Source organism: Hyperoodon ampullatus (genome assembly GCF_949752795.1).
Source record: "Hyperoodon ampullatus genome assembly, chromosome: 2".
Classification (NCBI taxonomy): domain Eukaryota; kingdom Metazoa; phylum Chordata; class Mammalia; order Artiodactyla; family Ziphiidae; genus Hyperoodon; species Hyperoodon ampullatus.
In genome coordinates this window covers 33,692,941-33,718,943 of record NC_136915.1, presented here as the reverse complement: position 1 = coordinate 33,718,943, position 26,003 = coordinate 33,692,941, and the positions used below count along the sequence as shown (strand labels likewise).

Sequence of the window (26,003 nt, the reverse complement as noted above, 5' to 3'; positions counted from 1 at the left end):
CTGCTCTCCCTGCTTCTACTCTTGCCTCCCCTACCGTCTATTCTCTATATAGCAACCTAAAATAGGTAAAAAGTACAAACTAGGCCATGTCACTTTCCTGCCTAAAACCTTCAATAGCTTTAACCCTAGACTTAAAATAAAATCCAAGCTCCTTACTCTGATTTACAAAGGCTTATGTGGTCCGACTCTCGCCTACGTCTCAGATTTCATGTCATAACACTTCCCTGCCATGTGGTAGCCACACTGGACTTTTTTCTGTTTCTTGAAGATACAAAGCTCTGGAGGGTCTCTCCATTGATCTTGGCATGGATGGCTCCTTCCTTCAGATCTCAGCTTAAATTCATTTGCTCAGAGATGTCTTGTCTGATGACCTAATCAAAAGTATCTACTCAGCCTTTCTTTACCACTTCACATCAGTTTAATTCTCTGCACAATACTTACTGATACTTTCTGAGAGCAAGATTCTTGGTTTTTCACTCGGTTTTTCCTTTCAATTTACAAATCCATCATGTGTGTTGTTATTGTTATTAACAACATTCATTCACTCAAAATATTTTTGACAACATGATTAACAACAACAGAAACATGCATTGCAGATTAGTAACTTCTGTTTAGCAGAGGTAAGTTGTCCAAAGTCACACGGGGAATCTGTGCTAGAACTAGAATTTAAACGCATGCCTATTGGCTCCACAGCCTGACCTCTGAAATGCTACCCTCCACCTACTCAAATTTTGATTTTCCACAAAGTCCCAGCTCATGTTATAACCCTCCATAAAGCCTTCCCTGACTATTTCAGCTAAAATCTTATAGCACTGATGGTATATATCACATATCTTCTCGACTACCTCTGTTGTTATAGCATTAGCATTCAAGTTATCTGATTATAAGTGATCGGCAACTTAGGTTGCCCCTTCAGTAAAAGCGCCTCAGAGATTGTTCTAATACTGATCATTGTGCTACTAGTTTAATATTATTAAAAGACTAGTAATCTCAGAGGCCAAGCAGTAGTATGAATTGGCTTCTTTTTCTACTATTTCCCCACAGACATGTTCTAACTGTGCCTTTAGTTGGCCACCAAATGCCCGAGATTTCTACACTCTTCTCGTTGCTGTTAATTCATTCTTTCTAGTTGTGACCATCTCTGTCCTCCCAGACCCTGCAATTACTTCTCAGTTTCTACTCCTTCATCTGCCATAGCTACTTCTCAATGGTGATTTTTACTTTAGAGGAGGAATGGGCAAACTATGGCTTGCAGGTCAAATCAAACCTGCTGCTTATTTTTATAAATAAAGTTTTATTAGAAAACAGCCATGCTTGTTTCTTTATGTATTACTATGGCTGCTTTTGTACTATCATGGCAGAGTTGCAACAGAGACCATGTGACCTGCAAAGCCTAAAATAATTACTGTCTAGCCCTTTACAGAAAGCATTTGCCAGACCATAGTTCAGAGGAAGCAAAACTGAAACCCAGAGATGCAAAGTGACTTGTCCAAGATCCCACAGCTGGTAAGTGGCAGAGGCAGAACTACACTCATTCATTTACATGGATTTTAATTTACAGATTCTGAAAGTCATGGTACCACACAGTTTTTCTTTGCATCTTTGTAGCTTTCCTTGAGACTTTAGTAGTCTTACACAAGCTAATAGATAGATAGCTTAATTTTCAAAAGCAATCATCAGTAAAGCAGAGTATAACTAATCTAAAATACCAAGTGGTACCAATCTTGGGTAATCTGCAGGTGAAATCAGAGTCCTGCAGAACACTGGAAGTTTTCTTGGTGGAGACAAAGCCAATAACATTGGTTTTGTTTTTGAGCCCCCGAACCAGTGCCAAATGGAATCTAAGCAAGAAACCAACTCAATTACATATAGGAGCCAGGCAGGTAATAGAAGTGAATAAATCAGTCTAATATCATGACATAGCAGGGAGTGATAAAGGCCTTGGTGCAGAATTAAAAACAATAAAGCCAACCAAACATAGCTGTAGGCAAGAGCGGGACTTGGCATCAGGCCACCAGTTTCTATCCCTGGACTATGTCATCAATTCTTATAAATCTTCAAAAGCCAAAATGTAAAATCTTAATCTTTAAATAACAAAAACAAACAAACAAAAAAACCCCCAAACCAACTGATTTGTTCTTTTATTAAAGTTTTAAGAATAAACTAGTCAAATAAAACAAACCACTCAAATAAAATCTTCTTACCCCAGGGAGCCTTACCTTGAACAACATACACCTTAGTCAAAGGGAAATCAATACTCTTTGCCATGACTTCAATTTCTTGTTTAAGCTTTCCCTCAGGAAGAGGTGTGAATTTGTCAAATAAAGGGGCAATGTAATCAGCATAGATGGTGACAAGCACCTGAAACGCAAATATGAGAACAACCTATGAATATGTCCTTAAAGAGAAACTACTCACTATACAGATTCAATATTAAAACTATGTGATCCCAGTCCTGAGAACAGGGACCTTATCTTATTTGCTCTGGTATTCCCAGCCCCAAATAGTACCAGTATAGCATTCAATATCTGTTTGATGAATTAAATCAAAATGAATAGTCTCTATATGGTAATAACTGAAAAGCCAAATGGTCCATTCAAAACTATCTTGGGGATTTCATAAGCCCATCATAACTTGGAATTCTGTCTTTCAAGGTAGTCATAATAGACTTGAAGTGTTTGCTAAAAAAAAGAAGTACTAGAGCTTGACTGTGTGCTATTATTTGGTCTGCCTGCTAACATTACTGACCTGCAGTTCATAACTATACACACTGGTTGAAACAGCACTTCCTTAAGCATTTTGGGAGCATTTCCTCTGCTCTCTCTCCTGTCACTTCAATTTGCCATACAACATATATTTCTAAGTCCAACTAGCACCCATTTTCCGGTCATGATCCCACCAGCAGGAAGTGAAGCAACGAGCATCATGGTAATTCTGACTAAAAGAAACCTCACCATCAGTGCAGCTGAAGGACGTATTTTCTGGGGGCTGTTAACAGGCCATTTTGATTGTGTTGTAGTGTTTGTGCTGTGAAGCAGTTTGGAATATGGGAAAGAGAAGAGGAAAAGAAGACGTGAAGAAGGGACAATGGGGAAGCAGAGAGAGGAGAAAGGAGGGAGAAGGAAGAGGGGGAAGAAGCGGGGGCTGTGGGGGGAAAAGGGAAGAGGCAGGGCGAGGGGGAGGGGCAGGAGGAGAGGGCAAGGGACAGAGAAGAAGGGGTAGAGGGCAAAGGGGAAAGGAGGAAAAGGGAAAGGCAGGGGAAGGAGGGCAGGAGAAAGCAGATACGTTCATGCTTTCTTTTTCTTATCCCGCTTACATCTATTCTCTCTCCAAAATATCCATGGTTTTTAGACACTGGAGCTCAGTCAAGAGTCATCAAATTGTCAAACTTAGTCATCATTCTGGTGGCAACTCACAAATGCACAGCCCCAAACTGCTTGGCAACTGGATCATTAAAGCTAACTAACAACTAGCTTCTAGAATCTATAAGAGCCAGTATAAGGAGAAGAAAATCTATCGTCAGTCAACTCTCCCGTTTCTAAGCTAAAAGCAGAAAACAGAAGGGGAATTTATATGAGCACCTATTTATATTTCTTCTGCTTCTTAAGAACCATTTAGATGCTAATGACGATTAAATGACAGTTATCTCACCAAGGAACATTTTGTAAAAGAAAATCAAAACAAAGATTTCACTTACCAGAGACACAACTAGTGTGAACAGCCAGGCATAAATAAAAAAATAGTCTCCCCCAATTTTAATAATGTAAAGTAGAAGTGAAGACACAGGTAATAAAATGCACTGAGTCACAATAAATTTCTTGATTGCATCTTTCATGAAAAACCCCAAAGTCTGAAAAAATAAAAGGTCATCATGAGAAACTAAGAAACTGCTTTTAAAATAACAAATAAGTGAATAGAAAGGATACATTATTAAAGCAATTTTAAAAATTAAAAGGCAGTGAGTGACAACAGGTAGCCTAAGACAATAAGTCAATGTCTTGCATTTTATAGTTTAAAATAAACTCATTTAAATGTTATTAGCTGAAAAACACTAGACATTAGTGCTAGAAGAGTTTATGGCAAGACTTTAAACTATGATCTTTACCATATCTGCAGTTCCTTTTCCCTCGATTAATTCATGCTCTAAAATAGCAAATTATGTTTTAATTATTCCCAGCAGAGGACAAAAGCACAAAAGAGAACATTTGCATTCTCTATTTTACCTGCTGATTGAAACCATGTTTTTCTTCTATCACAAAAGTATTATAAAGACTCCACGGCAAACCAGTCAATGCACTGAAAAGTGTAGCCAACAGCAGAAACACCAAGGACTGAGTGATCTAAACACAAGAAAAAAAGAGGCAGTTTTTTAATATTAATTCGTTCTTCAAATGAAATATCAGGGAACCAATCAACGAGTATTTGCTGAGTACTTACTATAACTCAAGCAATGTGCTTGATTCTAAGGGCCTGAAACATCACCGCTACCCTCAGAGTTTATTTGCAAGACAGGGAGGCACTAAAACACTTCCTCTTTTATTACACGGGCACCATATGAAAGTTAACTGAAGTCATAGAGACAAAATGGTTAAAAGAACTTAAATTGAGCCACATATGCTGGTGAATTCGAGAAAGGCTTACAACACTGATGAGAAATGGAATGCTACTCTGAAGAAAGAGATAAATTAGTGGGACAGAAGAGGCAAGGAGGAATTCCACACAATTTGCAACAGCAAGGAGAAAGAAAAGAGCACCTTAAAAGTGAAAGATGACAAGATGATGGGCCTAGATGGGACCAGGCAGAGAAACAAAATGGAGCATCAGGAAAGCTGGGCCAGGGCAGGTGGGGCAGAGTGTGCTAAAGTTTTAACAGAGCCAAAATTCAAGAGAGAAAATAACCCTCTAGAACTCCTTTAATTGCCTTAACAACAGGTCCTTAGGAGATCAAAAGCCAAGAACTGCCTCATTTTTCTTTACAAATATCTTTTCCTATGACAGTGGAGGATGAGGGCTAATTGGTATGAAGGGACTTGGGGGGAGGGGAAGTCAATGAAGCAAATAAAACCCTCGCTCTCCCTCCCACCACACCATCACTCTCCCTCTTACTCCCCAGTGTAAAACTGAATTCTTTTAAGTGTGAGTACACCACCAAAGCATATTTGACTTGGTAGTAAAGATGCAGCCATTACGTTTCTAAACATAGGAAGAGGGAGAAGGGAAGAGGAAAAAAGGAGATTTGTCTGGCTACAACATGCAGGGTGGTTTATTCCAGCATTTGTCCCCAAATGGGAAATGAGAAATTTTTTAAAAGTAGATTCCAGGACCTTCCTCAAAACTACTGAATCGGAATCCCATCTTCAAAAAATACAACCATACTGTATAGATTGTTTGAATACCTGCTTTACTCATTTAACGTATCACAAACATCTTTCTATATCAATAAATATAGATCTACTTCTTCATTGCTAATGGCTCCATTACATATATCTCCATTATAGCATTCATTCCAATGCTACAATGAACCCGTTTCATTCATTCCCCATAAATTCATAAAAGTGAAATGTCTGGTGTCAAACTTTTAAAAGATTTTTGATACACACTGCCAAGGTGTCCTCTAGAAAAACTATACTAGTTTTCAGTCTGACAGCAGCATGAGACTAGTTCCCTATCCCTCAACAATTCTGTCCTATGATTCTTTTAACTGTTTTTTACCCAATATGATATGGTAGGCCAAAGCAAAGAAAGAAGCACAACTCCTCGATTCTTCATTGTTGTATTAAAACACATTTCTTTGATTGTCAGTATGGATTTATATTTTTCATGTATTTTATAATCATACGAATTTCTGCCTTTGCCCATTTTTCTGTTGAGGTACTCAATTTTTTCTAAAGTGTTCTTTCGGGACTTCCCTGGTGGCATAATGGTTAAGAATCCGCCTGCCCATGCAGGGGACACGGGGTCGAGCCCTGGTCCAGGAGGATCCCACATGCCGCGGAGCAACTAAGCCCCTGCGCCACAACTACTGAGCCTGCGCTCTAAAGCCCGCGAGCCACAACTACTGAAGCCTGCGTGCCTAGAGCCTGTGCTCCACAGCAAAAGAAGCCGCCAAAATGAGAAGCCCGTGCACTGCGATGAAGAGTAGCCCCCGCTCACCGCAACTAGAGAAAGCCCGTGCACAGCAACGAAGACCCAACACAGCCTAATTAATTAATTAATTAATTAAAAACTCTAGATCATATTAAAAGTTATAGTTTCTTCAGACTCACAGACTTAGAGAACGAACTTATGGTTACCGGGGGGAAGGGATAGTTAGGGAGCTTGGGATTGACATGTACACACTGTTATATTTAAAATGGATAACCAGGACCTACTGTACAGCACAGGAAACTCTACTCAGTATTATGTGGCAGGCTGGATGGGAGCGGAATTTAGGGGAGAATGGATACATGCATATGTATGGCTGAGTCCCTTTTCTGTGCACCTGAAACTATCCCAACATTGTTAATCGGCTATACTCCAATATCAAATAAAAAGTTTTTAAAAATTTATAGTTTCTTTTTGTTTAAGTATTGTCAGTGTATATTTGTTTATATTTAAATACTCAATTCATCTAAGTCTTTCTTTTTCTTGGAGGATATAAAATTGGAATTTATTTTTTTCTCAGTTGTCCTAAGAAAATTTATAACCTATATATTCCTCACCAATCTGAAATGCCACCTTTATCATATACCAAGATTACATATAGGCCATTAATTTAAGACAACTTGATTTCTTCTTAATCTCACTTATCTTATGCATAAATACCATTTTTAAATGAATAATTCTATCAATAAACCATTTTTCTTCTTAAAGAAGATGAACAGTAAGTCTAATTCCCCAATCAGTAGGCTTATTCCCTCCTTAAAACACTAAGATTCCAAGAGCATTGTAAATTATTTTGCCTTAAACAGTAAAACAGCCTCTTAAATGGTCCCCCTGCCTAATATCAATCCCTCCCCTTTCGATCCATCCTACATACACACCAGATGAATCTAAAACTCCACTTCTCTACTTTAAAAGCTCGTAATGGCTCTATAACAGGGGTCCCCAACCCCTGGGCCACAGATCGGTACTGGTCTGTGGCCTGTTAGGAACCAGGCCACACAGCAGGAGGTGAGCAGTCGGGGAGCGAGTGAAGCTTCATCTGTATTTACAGCCGCTCCCCATTGCTCGCATTACCGCCTGAGCTCTGCCTCCTGTTCAGATCAGCTGTGGCACTAGATTCCCAGAGCAGCGTGAACCCTATTGTGAACTGTGCATGTGAGGGCTCTAGGTTGTGCACTCCTTATGAGAATCTAATGCCTGATAATCTGAGGTGGAGCTGAGGCAGTGATGCTAGTGGTGGGGAACGACTGCAAATATAGATTGTCATTAGCAGAGAGGTTGTTTTTTTTTTTACATCTTTATTGGAGTATAATTGCTTTACAATGGTGTGTTAGTTTCTGCTTTATAACAAAGTGAATCAGTTATACATATACATATGTTCCCATATCTCTTCCCTTAGCAGAGAGGTTTGACTGCACAGAGACCATGAAAAATCAATTGCTTGCAGACTCATATCAAAACCCTATCACTGAGTGGCAAGTGACAATTAAGCATCTAGTGGCAGGCTTTATTGTGGCAAGTGAGTTGATGTACTTCAATTGTACAGCTGCATCTGGTGGCAGGCTTTAAGTCAGAATCTGACACGTTTTAGTCTGCGCGTGGCCCGCCCATTATTTTATCTACTTCCATCCATGCCTCTTTCCTACACTGTGCACTTGTCTCAGCCGCAGTTTTGGTAAGCCCACAAGCTAACCCTAGCCAGGATAAGTAAAAAAACAAACGTCACCAGAGAGCTTCTTTGAAAAGGGGAAAGACCCAGTGATAAGACAGCAGAAGACTCTAAGACTGCCAACAAAAAGAAAGCTACATTTAAAAGAAAATACCATGAGTCCTACTTAAATTACGGGTTCATTGCAACAGGGGATTCACATTCTCCAAGCCTGCTTTATATAATATGTGGCCACCGGCTACCCAACGAAGCCATGAAACCTTCAAAACTGCTTCGCCACATGGAGACCAAGCACCTGCATTGAAAGACAAGCCTTTGGAGTTTTTCAAAGGAAAAAAACCATGAACACGAAGAACAGAAGCAATTACTGAAGGCCAGCACTTCATCAAGTGTGTCTGCACTGAGAGCATCATTCTTAGTGGCTAACCTCATGGCTAAAGCTAAGAAGCCCTTTACTGCTGGTGAAGAGTTGATCCTGCCTGTGCTGAGGACATTTGCCATGAACTTTTAGGAGAGGCTGCAGTTCAAAAGGTGGCACGTGTTCCTCTTTCGGCTAGCACCATAACTAGATGAATTGATGAAATAGCAGAGGATACTGAGGCACAATTGTTAGAGAGGATTAATGAGTCACCATGGTATGCAATCCAGGTTGATGAGTCTACCGATGTTGACAACCAGGCAACAATGCCTGCCTTGCGATATATTTCTGTGCGATATATTTTTCAGGAGGTGCACTTTTGTTGCCAACCAGCACCACAGCTGTGGAACTATTCAAGTCTTTGAACGATTACATATCAGGAAAACTGAATTGGTCATTTTGTGTCGGTATATGCGTGGACAGAGCGGCTGCCACGGCTGGATGGCTTTCTGGTTTCACTACTCGGGTCGCTTCTGAGGTCGCTTCTGAATGTGAGTCTACGCACTGTGTCATCCATAGGGAACTGCTGGCTAGCCAAAAAATGTCACCTGAACTTAACAACGTTTTGCAGGATGTGATTAAAATTATCAACCACATTAAAGTACATGCCCTTAACTCACATCTGTTCGTGCAGCTCTGTGAGGAGGTGGATGCAGAGCACACACATCTTCTCTTTTTAAAAAAAAAAATATTTTTTTTCTTTATTTACTTGGCTGAGTCAGGTCTTAGTTGCAGCGCACGGGCTTCTCTCTAATTGTGGCACACGGGATCCACAGCGCAAGGGCTCAGTTGCCCTGCGGCATGTGGGATCTTAGTTCCCTGACTGGGGAAACCCGCGTCCCCTGCATTGGAAGGTGGATTCTTTTTTTTTTTTTTAAGATATGATTTATTTAAATTTATTTATTTATGGCTGTGTTGGGTCTTCGTTTCTGTGCGAGGGCTTTCTCTAGTTGTGGCAAGCGGGGGCCACTCTTCATCGCGGTGCGCGGGCCTCTCACTATCGCGGCCTCTCTTGTTGCGGAGCACAGGCTCCAGACGCGCGGGCTCAGTAATTGTGGCTCACAGGCCCAGTTGCTCCGCGGCATGTGGGATCTTCCCAGACCAGGGCTCGAACCTGTGTCCACTGCATTGGCAGGCAGATTCTCAACCACTGCGCCACCAGGGAAGCCCTGGAAGTCCCACGTCTTCCCTTATACCCAGAAGTGAGATGGCTTTCTAAAGGTAGATCACTGGCCAGAGTTTTTGAGTTAACGAGAGCCGCTCCAGAAATTTCTTTTAGAAAAACAGTCACCACTGGAAGCACATTTTACTGACACAGAATGGGTCACAAAACTTGCTTACTTGTGTGACATATTCAACCTGCTCAATGAACTCGATCTGTCACTTCAGGGGAGAACAACTGTGTTCAAGTCGACAGATGAAGTAGCTGCATTCAGAGCCAAACTGGAATTATGGGGTCGACAAGAGAACACTGGGATTTTTGACATGTTTCAAACATTAGCAGAGATTTTGAAAGAGACTGAGCGAGGGCCTTCTTTCTCCCAGCTGGTACATGATCACATATCTCAGCTTTCAAAAGAGTTTGAACATTACTTCCCAACCACAAAAGACCCCCGAACTGGGAAGGAATGGATCCGCGACCCATTTGTGAATAAGCCAGGTGAACTAACTTTGTCTGTGCTAGAAGAGGATCAACTGCTTGAGATCGTAAATGACAGTGGCCTTAAAAGTGTGTTTAAGCCAACTTCAAATCTCCATACGTTCTGGATGAAAATCAAGGTGGAATATCCTGAGATTGCCACAAAAACACTGAAAAGCCTGCTTCCATCTCCAACATCCTGTCTTTGTGAAGCAGGGTTTTCTGCAGTGACAGCAACCAAAACGAGATTATGGAGTAGATGGACATAAGCAACACACTTCGGGTGTCACTGTCTCCCGTCACCCCCAGATGGGACCATCTAGTTGCAGGAAAACAAGCTCAGGGCTCCCATTGTTTCTGCATTATGGTGACGTGTATAATTATTTCATTATATTTTACAATGTAATAACAATAGAAATAAAGTGCACAATAAACGTAATGTGCCTCAGTGGTTAAGAATCCGCCTGCCAATGCAGGGGACATGGGTTCGAGCCCTGGTCCAGGAAGATCCCACATGCCAAAGAGCAGCTAAGCCTGTGCGCCACAACTACTGAGCCTGTGCTCTAGAGCCCGCAAGCCACAACTGCTGAGCCCACGTGCCTAGAGCCTGTACTCCGCAACAAGAGAAGCCACCACAATGAGAAGCCCGCGTACCGCAACGAAGAGTAGCCCCGGCTCGCCGGAACTAGAGAAAGCCCACGCACAGCAACGAAGACCCAACATAGTCTAAATAAATAAATTAATTAATTAATTTAAAAAAATAAAGTAATGCTCCTGAATCATCCTGAAACCATTCCCCACTGTCCCCCCACCCCATCCATGGAAAAATTGTCCTCCACGAAACCGGTCCCTGGTGCCAAAAAGGTTGGGGATCACTGCTCTATAAGACTGCAAACTCATTATGCTTTTAAAGATTTTCATAATCCAACCCCAAAATGCTACTTTTCACTACTCTTCTCTAAGACCCTTCTACTTCTAACAGACAACTGTGAGCTGGAGTTTAGACAGGTGACTGAGTTAAGGAAGATATTCTAGCTGAAAAAAGGAGTTGTGACAGTCACACTGGGGAAGTTGGAGAATACACAAACTTCCAGGAGTTTTTCTCAGAAGATCTCTAATTCTAATTCAGGAAGGAGAAAATATCCTAGGAATAAGATCTACTGGGCAGTGAGGGGAAGGGGTTTTGACTCATAGCTTCTCAAAGGCAACAAGATCTGGGCTCTAGCCCTATCAGTGAACACTTGCAGACTCCAGGACACAGAACATTATAAAGTGCTGCGCCATGAGGGCAGAGTGATCCAGACCAAAACATCCTGATGGCACAGTTCACCTCTTGTCTGAGGTGAACCTACTCATTCCATCTTATATGCATAATGTGGCAACAGAACTCTGGAGCATCCTGAGTCATTAAGTCGATTACCTGCTGAAAAAGGCTGGGCCAAATATCACTGTCAAAAAATAAGAACACTGATTATGAGACCACTTGTTGGTGGTTTGGAAAGCAGAAAGTCCTGCCAAAAGACACATTGCCTATGCCTAAGGATAAGCTGAGGTCCACTTAGTTTTCTTCTTCTTCTTTTTCTAGTGAATAAATTGGTTTTAATTATATGAGAAGTAGATGCTCATTGCTGAATTTTCTTAAGAGATAAGCAAAAATAAGGAAATAAAAATTGCCAAAATTCTCTCCCGAGAAAACCACTTTTGGGATTTTGGTATATACTATTTCAGACTTCTTATAGATGTGGAATATGTGCACAACGACATGTGTACAAGGATGGGCACGAGTGAATGCAATTAAGAAAAATTGAACCATACTTCCCTGGTGGTGCAGTGGTTAAGAGTCCGCCTGTCAATGCAGGGGACACGGGTTCGATCCCTGGTCCAGGAAGGTCCCACATGCTGCGGAGCAACTAAGCCTGTGTGTCACAACTACTAAGCCCATGTGCCACAACTATTGAAGCCCAAGCACCTAGAGCCTGTGCTCTGCAACAAGAGAAGCCACTGCAATGAGAAGCCCATGCACTGCAACGAAGAGTAGCCCCCGCTCTCCACAACTAGAGAAAGCCCGCGCACAGCAACGAAGACCCAACATAGGAAGGAAGGGAGCTGGGGGAGGCGGGGGGAGGAAGAAAGGAAGGAAGGAAGGCAGAGAGGGAGGGAGGGAGGGAAGAAGGAAGATTGAACCAATCTAAATGTTCATCACCAGGACACTAGTTATATTAAAAATCTGTATGGATATTCACACACACTTTTACTTACTTATGTTGCTTCATAAGTGACTTTTCCATTCAACAAGTTCCATTCAATAAGTTGTATGAAATAACAGCACAATAACATTTTTTCCCTGACTGGCAGAAGTTAAAAATCATGTGTATAATAAGAACTGGTGAGGATCCAGGGAAAGGGTATTTTAGTGCTTCATACATTATGAAACAACAAAAATGAAAAAAGCTTGTTTCAGGTGGGAATTTGGTCAGCTGTTTCCTCTGTACCATGTACATTAGATTTGAATTTCTTTTTCTTTTTTTGGCCGCGCCGCACAGCATGCAGGATCTTAGTACATCAGCTAGGGATTGAACCCATGCCCCCTGAGTGGAAGCGTGGAGTCTTAACCACTGGACTGCCAGGGAAGTTCCTAGATTTGAATTTCAATTCCAGTGTTATCGTCTTCCATTTCTTTGCTACACTTTCATCTTTGTTGGCCAATTCCCTCTTTCAGTGATCCATCTTTGTAAAATGTCATGTGGATTTATAGCTGGGAGACCAGGAGGCAAGACGACTGCGCGCTCTGAATCACTGAATAGCAGATGTGCAGTGACCAGTCACCAGCAGAATTTGAAAAGAGTGACATGATTGGTCACTGCATGAGCATCTGTTATTTGCACAGTGATTTGTGGACTGAAGAGCTAGCAGGGAACTTGTACTTTATGCAGTTATGTATGTAACATACTGTGGTAACTGAAATTTGAACCTGCTGAGGGACTGGTGTTACTAACTAAACCATGGTAAGTGAAATGTGTGTATATCAGAACTGTGCAGAGTGAGGACTGCCAGTACCATGCAGCCATTAAAGAAAACAAAGATCTATATAAACAGACAGGAAAAGATCTCTAAAGCACTGTTAAATACAAAAATAATGTCTCAGAACATTATATAAAATATGTCCCATTAACATAAGGAATATTTTTATATGTATGTATATAAATTGGGTTTATTCGTTCGACAAATACTTATGGAGTACCTACACCGTGACTGGCATTGTTCTAGGCACAAGTTACAGCAGTGAAGAAAATATGTAAGGTCTCTGTCCCCTTGGAGCTTAAAAGTCTTGTCAGGGTGACAGATAAAAAGTAAACGAATAAGCAGTAAGATAAATGCAAATAGTGGTAAGTGCCTCTATAAACAAAATAAAATAAGGTGATATGCTTCACTAAAGAGTGACAGGGGGAATTCACTGGCAGTCCAGTGGTTAGGATTCTGCACTATCACTGCCAAGGGCCTGGGTTCAATACCTGGTTGAGGAACTAAGATCCCACAAGCCACGTGGCTCGGCCAGGGGAAAAAAAAAAAAAAAAAGAAGAGTGACAGAGGGATGCTATTTTTTTTTCCTTTTTTTTTTTTTTTGCAGTACACGGGCCTCTCACTGCTGTGGCCTCTCCCGTTGCGGAGCACAGGCTCCGGACGCGCAGGCTCAGCGGCCATGGCTCACAGGCCCAGCTGCTCCACGGCATGTGGGATCTTCCGGGACCAGGGCACGAACCCGTGTCCCCTGCAGCAGCAGGCGGACTCTCAACCACTGCACCACCAGGGAAGCCCGAGGGATGCTATTTTAGATGAGAGTGGTCAGAGAAGGCCTCTCTGAGAAAGTGACATTGAAGATGGGAACTAAAATAGGAGCCAGTCATGTTTATACAAAACCACCTTAAATTTTTTATGAAACAATACAGAGAACATGCAATTAAACTATAACAGCGCACATAGCAGGTCAGGACAGAGTCTATGAAGATACAGAGATATCACAGGAAGAAGAGGTCTTAAAGAGTTTGGCTCCTTTAGAAAATGGTACACAGAAAAGGGATACAGGATGAGCTGAATTAAAGCCCAAGGTACCTACATGTATATATAAGACCCATCATTTCAAATAAACAATCAGGAAGGAGAGAACAGACTTGGCAATTTCCAAGAAAAAGTCAAAAGCAGTGTCCCAGCATCCATTATAGGCAGAGTCTCAGGTCGAAGGCTTTGATTCCAATAACTAGAATTCCTGGAAAAGTGGGCAGTCAACTCAAGCAGCTCAGTGGAGATTTTAAGAGGTATACTCTCTGTCTCTGTTGAAAGTATCTGCTAAGCATGTGTGGCACAGGGTATCTGCTTAGCGTGAGTTCAACATAATTCATGCTTCCCCTTTCATAGAGTTGTTCCCAAGAAGCAGCTGCCTACCAGAGACTACATTACCCAGCTCTCCTGTATCTGAGACTAAATGACTGGCTCACCAATGAAATGTGAAGGACAGGTATCACTTCAGAGCCAAGGGAGTTAAGAAGAGGATGTACTTTCTCCACCCTCTCATTCCATCTGCCTGTTGGATGCAGAGAACTTAGGGGCACTTAGGGAATGGCAGAGCCATATGAGAAGAGACTGGGTCTCTGACTTACCACATAAAAGGATGTCACCTGCTGACACCCAAAATTCTCACACTGGGCTATTATGTGATTAAGAAATAAACTATTGTAATAAGCCATTGAAATTCTGGGGTTTGCTACAGTAACTTGCATTATGCTAACACAGGTCAACAAGGACTGCAGAGACAGAGAAACCTAATAACGGTAGGAGCCAAAAAATTAACTTTAGGGCTTCCCTGGTGGCGCAGTGGTTGAGAGAGCGCCTGCCAATGCAGGGGACACAGGCTCGTGCCCCAGTCTGGGAAGATCCCACATGCCGTGGAGCGGCTGGGTCCATGAGCCATGGCCGCTGAGCCTGCACGTCCGGAGCCTGTGCTCCACAACGGGAGAGGCCACAACAGTGAGAGGCCCGTGTACCACAAAAAAAAAAAAAAAAAAAACTTTAGTAGAAAGCTGGCCAAGGAAAAAGAAAGACTGACAAATATATGCTAATGAATGACATACCTCATATTCTGGTCCAAAGCCAGCATAGTCACAGAACCGCCCAGAGAGTCTCCAGAGATAAGGGATTCCTCCAAAGAGAAGAATAAGCTATAAAACAAAGCACATGTTGGTTACATTGAAGCAGTACTAGAAACTATCATATGAAAGTATGTTAAAAAAAAAGAGAGATCTTATTTAGGATAAAATATGCATTTAGACAGATACAAACCAATTGAGATACTAAGTTTAGACTGTTAAAAGGTTTTTGCCTGTATACTTTATATGGATGAACTGTATGATTTGTTAATTTACCTCAATAAAGCTGTTTAGAGAAAAAAAAACTTTTGCCAAAAGACCTTAATAATCAGGAACTAAGCTTAGAAAGGCTAAGCAATGTGTCAAAAATCCCACAGCTAACAAGTGAAAGAAATGGAATTTGAGCCAGGCTTTATGGCTCCATAGCTGGCTTTTCCTTGAAAGGAAATAGCCTCTTGGTTAGGACAAAGTATTAGTATCGGTATAAGTACAGAGTCACGTCCACCTACCATGTTGGGGGACAGAATGAGCTATCAGAGCCTTCTCTGGGTCAGGAAAAAGTGAATCCTGAGGTAGGAGTCAGGGTATCATAGGAGTAAGGCACTTTCTCAGCACCACCCTTTGTCTTGGGCAGATAAAGTGAACACAGATATTCACCAAACCAACAAGACATATGAATGAGGGAGCAGCTCTTAAAATGTGAAAAGAATACATGCTTACAAAACACGACATCTCACAACAGATACCAAGTTCGTGGAATCATTTTGCCCAGAGGAGTCAACGTACTGTTTCTTCACTTGTGGAGCTCTGAGAACACAATGATCACACTCCTTGGTTAGAAGCACAATATTCCCATCCGTTCAGACATGGTTCCTTGTGGCTTTGAGGGTTTGGGGCACTATCATATATTTCTTAGGTGTCCTTCCAATCTACTTTCCAGTTTTATATATGTATCCATAAATAATAAAGTGGTTTACATATGCTTTTTTAAGAATACACACACACACACACACACACACACACACACACACACACACACACACACACACACACACATAGGGACTTCCCTGGTGGCGCAGTGGTTAAGAATCAGCCTGCCAATGCAGGGGACGAGGGCTTGAGCCCTGGTCCGGGAAGATGCCACATGCCGCGGAGCAACTAAGCCCAAGCACCACAACTACTGAGCCTGCGCTCTCAGCCCACGAGCCACAACTACTGAGCCTGTGTGCCACAACTACTGAAGCCCGAGCACCTAGAGCCCATGCTCCGTAACAAGAGAAGCCCGTGCTCCATAACAAGAGAAGCCACTGCAATGAGAAGCCTGCGCACCACAATAAAGAGTAGCCCCTAGGGCTTCCCTGGTGGCGCAGTGGTTGAGAGTCTGCCTGCCGATGCAGGGGATGCTGGTTCATGCCCCGGTCCGGGAAGATCCCACATGCCACGGAGCGGCTGGGCCCGTGAGCCATGGCCGCTGAGCCTGCGCGTCCGGAGCCTGTGCTCCGCAATGGGAGAGGCCACAACAGTGAGAGGCCCGCATACCGCAAAAAAAAAAAAAAAAAAAAAGTAGCCCCTGCTCGCCGCAACTAGAGAAAGCCCGCGCACAGCAACGAAGACCCAACGCAGCCAAAAATAAATAAATTTGTTTTTTAAGAAAATTAAAAAAAAAGAATATATATATACACATATAAATGATATCATATTGTATTTATCATTCTACAACTTACTTTTTACACTCTACATCTTTTTAGACCAATATATGGTGAGTTTTAACTCTATTTGGCATTATCAGCTTTTTCTTTAAAGTGTTTACATCAATTTACACTCCCATTAGCCATACTTGAGCATTCCTATTTCCCCACAATCACACTCATACTTGATGCTACTCATCTCTTAGACTTTTACCAGTATGCAGGGGATTGATACAATACCATGGGTCGCAAATATGGTCTCTGGACAGCAGCATCAGCATTGCTGGGAATATGCTAGAAATGCAAAGTCTCAGCCTCCACTCTAGAACTACTGAATCAGAAACTGGAAGTGGGGCCCAAGAGTCAGTCTCCAGTTAAATGTGATGTGCACCAAAGTTTGAAAATCACTGTTTTAATAGACTGCCTTTTTAAAGGCCCCTTAACTCTACATCCAGCTATTTCCACTTTACTTTAACTAACTCAATCTTGGATATAACCTGTTTTCCCAGAAGACATGCTTTGGCACCACTGTATGTGGTATATGCTCCACTTGCTGAACTAATTCACTTGGAGTGGCATTTCCTTCATCCTATTCTCAATACTAATAAATAATGCAGAATTAAGGATTTATAATGCTTTGGGGGAAAGGCTGGAACACCTACTATTAAAAGTCCAGCTTTTTTGGTTTTAATTTATTTTTGGCTGCGTTGGGTCTTCTTTGCTGCACGTGGGCTTTCTCTAGTTGCAACGAGTGGGGGCTACTCTTCGTTGTGGTGCACGGGCTTCTCATTGCAGTGGCTTCTCTTGTTGTGGAGCACGGGCTCTAGGAACTCGGGCTTCAGTAGTTGTGGCTCGCGGGCTCTAGAGTGCAGGCTCAGTAGTTGTGATGCACGGGCTTAGCTGCTCCGCAGCATGTGGGATCTTCCCGGACCATGGCTTGAACCTGTGTCCCCTACATTGGCAGGTGGATTCTTAACCACTGTGCCACCAGGGAAGTCCCAAAAGTCCAGCTTTTAAGTAAGTATCAGGGGTACCTTTAATATAAACTTTGAATGCATTTATGAATGCATTTGGAAACTGCTATTGCAAACTTGTTTAGCATGCTTTGGGGAATAAAAAACAAAACACGGCGAACAGTAAAGTTTCTCTGTGTTGATAGGATGTCCTGTAAAAAGAACTAATGATGCCTACAAAAACAAGTCCTGTGCTTCCACATATATTATTTCACTAAAGTCTTGAGAAGCAGGCAGGGCAGGGAGCATAGTCCTCTCGATTTTACAGATAAGGCAACTGAAACTCAGAAATGTTAAAGTAACTTGCCCAGAGAAACCCAGTGACTAAGTAATTGCTCTGTGTTGAGTACTATACTAATTGCTTCATTACATTATCTTACTCAGTCCCTGCCACAAAACCTATGAAATATGGTTTAATATCTATCTTCTTCTCATCTTAAAGAGGAGAAAACATGAGACTCAAAGAGGCTAAACTGCTGACTCAGAAACAAGCAGAAATTGGAGAAGCTACAATTTGAACTTTTCTCCTCTGCCTACTCTACTCCCCAGCCATCCCGTTTCTTGAGAGGGCTCTTTATTGACACCTATGAGATATCAGGAAAGTCTGTCTCAGAAAGGGGGGACATTTTATCTCTGGGTGCTCTGTCACATTTGTGTGAACAGTGGCATCTGTAATTGGTCACAAGGGCCTCTTATGTTCCCTCAGGTAGAAAGTACCATGGCAAAAAAAAAAGTCTAAATTAATCTTTGTCCTTGTTCTTTGTGACCAAAGCTTACAAATCAATTAATTTTAATCAACACAAAACAGGAATTAATGAAATTGTTTTCAAACAGAACAGGATTTCAAAGTAACACAAAATACTTCCTATCTAATGGCAAATGTAGTTTACTAATTCCCCAAGGATAAATTTAGCACGTTCATGTTGCAGTCCCTAGAGTTTCAAGAATGGTTTCTTCTGTGTAATTTTAAAGACTCAGAAGAGCAGAGTTTGAAATTCAGTTCTTCCATTTAGCAGTGAGTGTCACCTGGCCATTATATGGGCAAGCCATTTAATCTTTCTGAGTCTTTGCTTTAACCACACTAGTCTTAGTAGTCAATATTTGTCAATGCAAATGTTGTGACTAACTAGACAATTTTGTAATCATTTAACAAAGCTACAAACAGCCAGTTTCTTCTCTTTAAGTGAGGAAGCAATTATGGTAGCCAATCTCAATTATTTTTACATGTCTGTATCTTCGCCATAAGCTTCTTTGCCTTAAATACCTTTTTGCAAACATTTTCGCTGCATAACCAAATGGCTGTAAGGAAATTTTGCCTGTGAAGGATAAAATAACTGGTTGACAGTTTTGGGGCTGACAGTTTGGTTTCAACTGGTTTGCATATCCTCCAGTTAGCGATGTTATTGATGGCTTTATTGAGCTGACAGATGATTTGCCCCAAGAGTTGGTTTCTTACTTTGAAACACACTACTTTGGAGGAGAAAGAGGTCTCGAAGGTGCAGAGTTGAACCCACATTTCCCATAGAGCTTCAGAACGTCTATCAGTGGACATTTGACTACATACCAAGAACGAACTATGGTATAGAGGCTTTCACAACGCAATACAGAGCTCTGTTACAAACATGCCTCCTCGTATTTGAAAACTGATACTTCTCTTAACAAAGGAAGAAGTTTCAGCAAAAAAGAAAAAGTGCAATGCTGAACGATGAGACAAATCAACAAGAAAAAATTGTATAAAATACTATAAACAGAAGACTTGGAAGACAAGTGCTTAGGTACAACTCACAAAATAAAATCAGTTATTTGTGCAGTATTGTCATGAATCCACACACATTTTAAATGTATTCAAATGTTTTGTATTTTGCAATAAAGTCTTTTTAATTTTGTTATTCATTTTACGTGTTTATGTCCTTTTTTTTTTTTTTTTTTTGCAGTACGTGGGCTGTTCACTGTCGTGGCCTTTCCCGTTGCGGAGCACAGGCTCCGGACGCGCAGGCTCAGCGGCCATGGCTCACGGGCCCAGCCACTCCGCGGCATGTGGGATCTTCCCAGACCGGGGCACGAACCCGTGTCCCCTGCATCGGCAGGCAGACTTTCAACCACTGCGCCACCAGGAAAGCCCGTGTTTATGTCCTTTTTAATGTCCCTCTTTTATTTTTCATTATTTTATCTTTTACTGCAAAATTGCCTTACAGTCAATTGGTAATGTGGTGAAAATGCTTGCAGCAAAGCTGTCTACAGCAAACATGCTTATGGTGAAAGTACCTACAACCTTATTTTCAATTTAGGAATCTGTCTCTTAGTGGTACTGAGGGACCTAAAAGAGTTCTGGAGGAACTATGACAGAGCATTTTTTCAAAAAGAATATAAAATCAAGCCATGCAAAGACATGGGAGACCCTTAAGTGCATATTACTAAGTGAAAGAAGCCAATTTGAAAAGGCTATAAACTATATGATTCCAACTATATAACATTTTGGAAAAGGCAAAACTATGGGAATGATAAAAAGATGAGTTATTGCCGAGGATTAGCGGGGAGGCAGGGATGAACAGGCAGAGCACAGAGGATTTTTAGGACAGTGAAGCTATTCTGTGTGGCACTGTAATGGTGAATACAAGTCATTATATTTTTGTCCAAACCTATAGAATGGAAAACGCCAAAGGCGATGGTAATGTAAACTGTGGATTTTGAGTTATAATGATGTGTCAGTGTAGATTCATCTATTCTAACAAATGTACCACTGTGACTCGGGACATTGACAGTGGGAGAGTTCTGCACATATGTGGGGGCATGGGGTGTATGGGAACGCTCTGTACTTTCTGCTCAAATTTGTTGTCAACCTAAAACTGCTCTAAAAAATCGTTTATTTTTTAAAAAGAATACATACCCATTTTTCATTAATATAAACTTCTGGATTCTATTCATGTTTATATCACTTTATATTGCACTATTTTGTAGCCCTTAAAAATTTCAACAAGGGATTTCCCTGGTGGCACAGTGGTTGGGAGTCCACCTGCCAGTGCAGGGGACACAGGTTCGAGCCCTGGTCCAGGAAGATCCCACATGCCAAGGAGCAACTAAGCCTGTGCACCACAACTACTGAGCCTGTGCTCTAGAGCCCGTGAGCCACAACTACTGAAGCCTGCGCGCCTAGAGCCTGTGCTCCGCAGCAAGAGGAGCCACTGCGATGAGAGGTCTGCGCACCGCAACGAAGGGTAGCCCCCATTCGCCCCAACTAGAGAAAGCCCACGCAGCACCAGGACCCAATGCAGCCAAAAGTAAATAAATAAATAAATAAATAAATAAATAAATAAATAAAATTCAACAAAATATAACAACTTATTTTTTTGCCTAATGAAATAAGTAGAGTATGGTGGTTTGGCTCAGTTAAATATATGATAGATATGTAGAATTAGTTACATTTCAGAACGACAGAATGGTGCTGAATTTTAAACTAAGTTTTATAAATGAATAAAGAGTATTAGATCTGTCTTTAAATGTTTATTACATGTTCCAGTTATTTATGGCTGTTAGTAAAACCACCCCAAAACTTAAAGTAAATAAATAAGTAAAAGAGTTCTGGAGGAATAGTGATGATAATCATGCTTATGATGATAGAAAACACAATAGCCAATGCTTCTGGAACACTTACAGCAGATCCAGCACTATTCTAAGCATCCTACATATATTAACTAATTTTCAGTCCTCTCACCAACACTATGAATGAGGAACTATTATTACCAAACGATTTTAACAGAAAACCGAGGCACAGAAATGTTGAGTGACTTGCTTGAGGTCTCATAGCTGGTATGGTACAGCTGAGACTCAAACTCAAGCCACCTGAGTTCAGAGTCTTCTCTCAACCTCAACGCCATGCACTTTCAATTGTTCTTAGGGGTAGAAAACCAAGAACTGGTCTGTGGTGGCAGGGGGAATCTTACTCATTTTATGTGTAAAGCACATATATATATATATATATATGTATATATATATGTGTGTATATATATATGTGTGTGTGTATATATATATATATATATATACATACAGTACAGAAACAGACATACAGTATATCTCTGGTATTAAAATTTCATGGAGGGGCAACAGGAAAATTGGCTAAAAAGGTACCAGGGTCAGGGGCCAGGGGAGATCATGAAAAGAAGACTGAGAAACACGGCTCTGTACTTTACAGCCTCTCTTCTTTTAGCGTGGGGGAAGACTGGCCCTGTTTTACTAAGTAAAAATTATCTGTCACTCATTATTTCATTCAATACATATGAATTATGTGCTTATTATATGTCAGGTACTAGGTATAAAATGATGAACAAGACTTTAAAGTACCCTATCTTTAGGGAACTACCAGTCTGTCAGCTAAACAGGCAAATTCAATATAATATGCTAAGTACTCTGATAGGAATAATGATGGGATGCTACTTTATCCAGACTTGAGGGATGGGGAAGTTTCAGACGGTTTCTTAGAAGAGATGATGTCTCAGCTGGATCCTAATGGAACAGTAGGGATTTATCAGGCCCCAGTGAGAGAGTGGAGACGAAGTGGGAGAGGAAGGGCACCCCAGACAGAGATACCAGCATGTGAAAAGACTCAAGGTCATAAGAAACCAAGCTGGGTATGAGATGGACAATAAAGAAGCGGAAAGAATTTGGGGGAAGGAATAAAAAGATGAGGCTCAAGTAAGCAACTGCCAGGTCAAAAGGACCTCATAAAGCGTGCCAAGAAATTTGGACTTTACCCTGAAGGAAACAGCGGGCCAGCAAAAGGTTTTATGTAGGAGAATAACATGATCAGAATCGTGTTTCAGGATTCCTTGCGCTACAATGTAGAGGACAGGTTACAGAGTTGAGAGGCAGGAAGAGGAGCTGGGATTGCTACAAGAATAACCTACAACAAAAGGTTCTTTTTTGAGACTTCACTGGTGGTCCAGTGTGTAAGACTCTGTGCTCCCAGTGCAGGGAGCCCAGGTACAATCCCTGGTCAGGGAACTAGATCCCACATGCCTCAACTAAGAGTTCGCATGCTGCAACTGAAAGATGTTGCAAGGAAGATCTGGCATGCAGCAATGAAGATCCCACGTGCCCCAATGCAGCCAAATAAATAAATATTTTTTTAAAAAAGTTCTTTTTCATACCTGGCCTCAGGGTGACAGTTACCATATTCTACAGTTTTCAACTGCCTAAACAGTTATGTTTCTGCCTCTTTTGCTCCACACTCATTACCATCAATAACAAAGGTTAAGAAAGCATTCTGGGATTTGTAGGTGTGGTACCCTCTTTTGTGTCACAAAAATACAAAAATGAAAATAAACATTCCGAAGTATTAAATAAGTTGACAGACTGTTTCCCCAAGAAGTAAATTACTCACAGTGCCTTCAATCTCTGAATAGAGTCCTGACCAGAAGCTGAAAGTACTTTTATCCAGCTGATACAGTCGAGATTTCTCAAATGTTTCTGAATCCATGATCTGTCCTAACTCCAGTGGTACATGAGTTGTTGTTTTATATATCCGTCTCTGAAATATTTTGAAGAAAACACCTTAAGGAAACAGTCAAGCTAACTCATTACTTATTACAATAGTCATTTACGATCAAACTTTGGTTTATAACAATAACTTGTCACTCAAGCCTGTTGAATTTGCTTTATACATACACAAATACTGCGTTTGATGAAGTACACTGACCACTAAAACAACTCGTGCAGGAAAGTAAAAGCATAAGAGAACCTGCAACTAGTTGACTAGGTGAAACCTTAAAATCAAAGCTGTCGGGCTTCCCTGGTGGCGCAGTTGTTGAGAGTCCGCCTGCCGATGCAGGGGACACGGGTTCGTGCCCTGGTCCGGGAAGATCCCACGTGCCGTGGAGCGGCTGGGCCCGTGAGCCATGGCCGCTGAGCCTGCGCGTCCGGAGCCTGTGCTCCACAACGGGGGAGGCCACAACAGTGAGAGGCCCACGTACCGCAAAAAAAAAAAAAAAAAAAAAAAAAAAAAAAAAAAAAATCAAAGCTGTCACACGCTTTGGTTTGCAGAGGTAAACCAAAATTGTAACATTACAAAGAGTACTACTCATCCAGGTATAGCATACATCCTATAATATAGAAAATAAATTCATGGAGAGAAGGAAGTAAATATGCTATTCATGAGTTTTAACAGATAATGTGGCTAGTCATTAAATTTGATTCTAGAAGCCAAATTAAGGGAAGTTTGAGGAATGACAGAAACAGATCAGGTCTTCAAGAAAGACAAACTTTCTCGTTATACCAAATTCTAGAAAGTAATTTCAGCCCATGGTACATAATACAGAGAACAGATACCAAACAATATAATGGACAGCATTTTCTACAATGGTTTTACAATAAACCTCTATTCTCTATTTATTATTGGATACCTTACCAAACCCTTGATAAAGGGCATTACATGAAAGCATAACTGAAGAAAGAAGACATTATTGAAAGGTAGTTACTGTAACTAGGCTTATTATTAAAGTAAGACAAGTAGGTAGATGTTCAATACCCCATCTCCAATTTAGACAGTACATACTGTGTGCTTACTTTCTGCAAAGGATCTTCCGTAGGCCTACAGCATTCTGTACTAATGAAGCTATCTTAAGAGCTAGTCAGAGAACCTAGTGCTAAACAGCTTAACACCTCTTTGAATATCCTGGACTAAAAAAAGAAATCTAGATATAACCCAGACAATGACAGATATAGAAAATTTTTTAATTTTCAATTTAAAGATTCATACAGAATGTACTCTGAGAGGAGAAATTTGCAGAGGAAAAAGATTGTAGTGCTCAAGGAAAAGGTTCCAGCAGTTAAAAAAAGAAAGGTTTTCCTAACCATTACAGTTGACTTGATTCAGTGCCAACACAGAAGAAAACCAGCAGTGAAAGACTGCCATAAAGTGGTCAATTAAACTTCAAATCTATCTCATTTAAAAGTTCAGATCTCAGAAATTCCCTGGTGGTTCAGTGTTTAGGACTCCGAGCTTCTACTGCCCGCCAGGGTGGGAGAACTAAGATCCCACAGGCCACATGGTGCGGCCAAAAAATAAATAAATAAATAAAGTTCATATCTCTAATCCATCAAACTGTTAATTGTGATTATCTCCAGGGAGCTGTTATTAAGTAACTTTAACTTTCTACTGTATTGTTTAATTGTTTGAATAAAAACAATAAAGAAGCTTTTAAGAAAATGTTCTTTGGGCAAAAACAACAATATACACTTTTTTTCCTTTCTTTTTTATTTTTTAAAGGGAAAAGAGTTCAGGTCTTTGGAAGGACTGAGAAATCTTCATTTTCAGAAAATGGCTTCCCAGTGCTGTGGTTGAGCATGACACAAATATCATGGGGAAGTTGTGATTCTAAAATTTTAGCATCTTCTTTCTGAAGGTTTATGAGTTGCTGCCAAAAATAAAGGAAGTAAGTCTGGGCCCGAGAATCCTTAGGAAGCTGTGGGGCAGGTACAAGAGCTCAGGCCTGAAAAGGCGGCAGCCCTGCCTACCCTTTCACCAGACCCTAAGCGGCCTGGGGCCCATGATCACGTTGCTGAAAACGTCCTGAAGCACCAGATCCCCTCAAGGCCTACCCCATCATCGGGCCAAGTTAGGAGGCTCAGTAGGGACCCATAAGGTCGGGGCCGGTGCTGGGGCCGCAGCAATCATCCAGGGACTTGGAGTCGAGACCGAGGCTGGCCTAGAGCTGGCCGGGTGTCGGGGTCAGGTGGGCCCTGTCTAGGCTCACCTGCCGCCGTGCTAGGAAGGTCTCCCAAAGATACACTGTCCAGGAGAAGAGCAACACGGCCCCGAAGATACGCTTCTCGGCCGACATCTCCCACATCGCGTCCAGCGACGCCCACATCCCCATGACCACCCCGTTCCGCCGGCTCCTTCAGCGAGCACTGGTGCCACACCGACACCCGTCCCCTCAGAGCATCCCTGCAGTGTCACAGCGATATTCGTCCCTCCCGAGAGCCCCTATACCTACACCCGTCCCATCCCACGCCCTCTGCTCAGCCCGCAGTGTTACACAAACACTCTTCCCCCGGCTGACGCTCCCTAGGGCCGCCTAGTGTCTGCAGAACAGGATAAGCTCCGCCTTCCTCACTTCCGGCCCACAGTCCGAGTTCCGACCTACGCCAGCCGCGGCTCCCTTGAGTTGCGTTGCACCCACATTCTTTCCCCTCCCCTTCACGGCGTGTTCCTGCCGAGGGTCCGGCTTCCCTACTGGGCCTGGCAGAGCCGCGGACTCTCCGCTTTCTAGCCTTCCGAGTGGCAATTTCTTCTC

The 26,003-nt window shown here is 41.8% G+C and overlaps 1 protein-coding gene across 1 annotated transcript in view; it reads right to left on the bottom strand.

Annotated features, from left to right (window-relative positions):
* ZMPSTE24 (zinc metallopeptidase STE24) overlaps positions 1-25,583 on the bottom strand; it is a gene marked incomplete at both ends in the record, with an annotated part of 47,369 nt that extends 21,786 nt beyond the window's left edge. The window contains 6 exons of the mRNA XM_079727991.1: positions 2,220-2,361; positions 3,698-3,850; positions 4,224-4,340; positions 14,997-15,083; positions 23,090-23,236; positions 25,461-25,583. Coding sequence (XP_079584117.1) covers positions 2,220-2,361; positions 3,698-3,850; positions 4,224-4,340; positions 14,997-15,083; positions 23,090-23,236; positions 25,461-25,583 — 769 coding nt within the window. The remainder of the gene's footprint in view (positions 1-2,219; positions 2,362-3,697; positions 3,851-4,223; positions 4,341-14,996; positions 15,084-23,089; positions 23,237-25,460) is intronic.
* Positions 25,584-26,003: the final 420 nt, after the last annotated feature.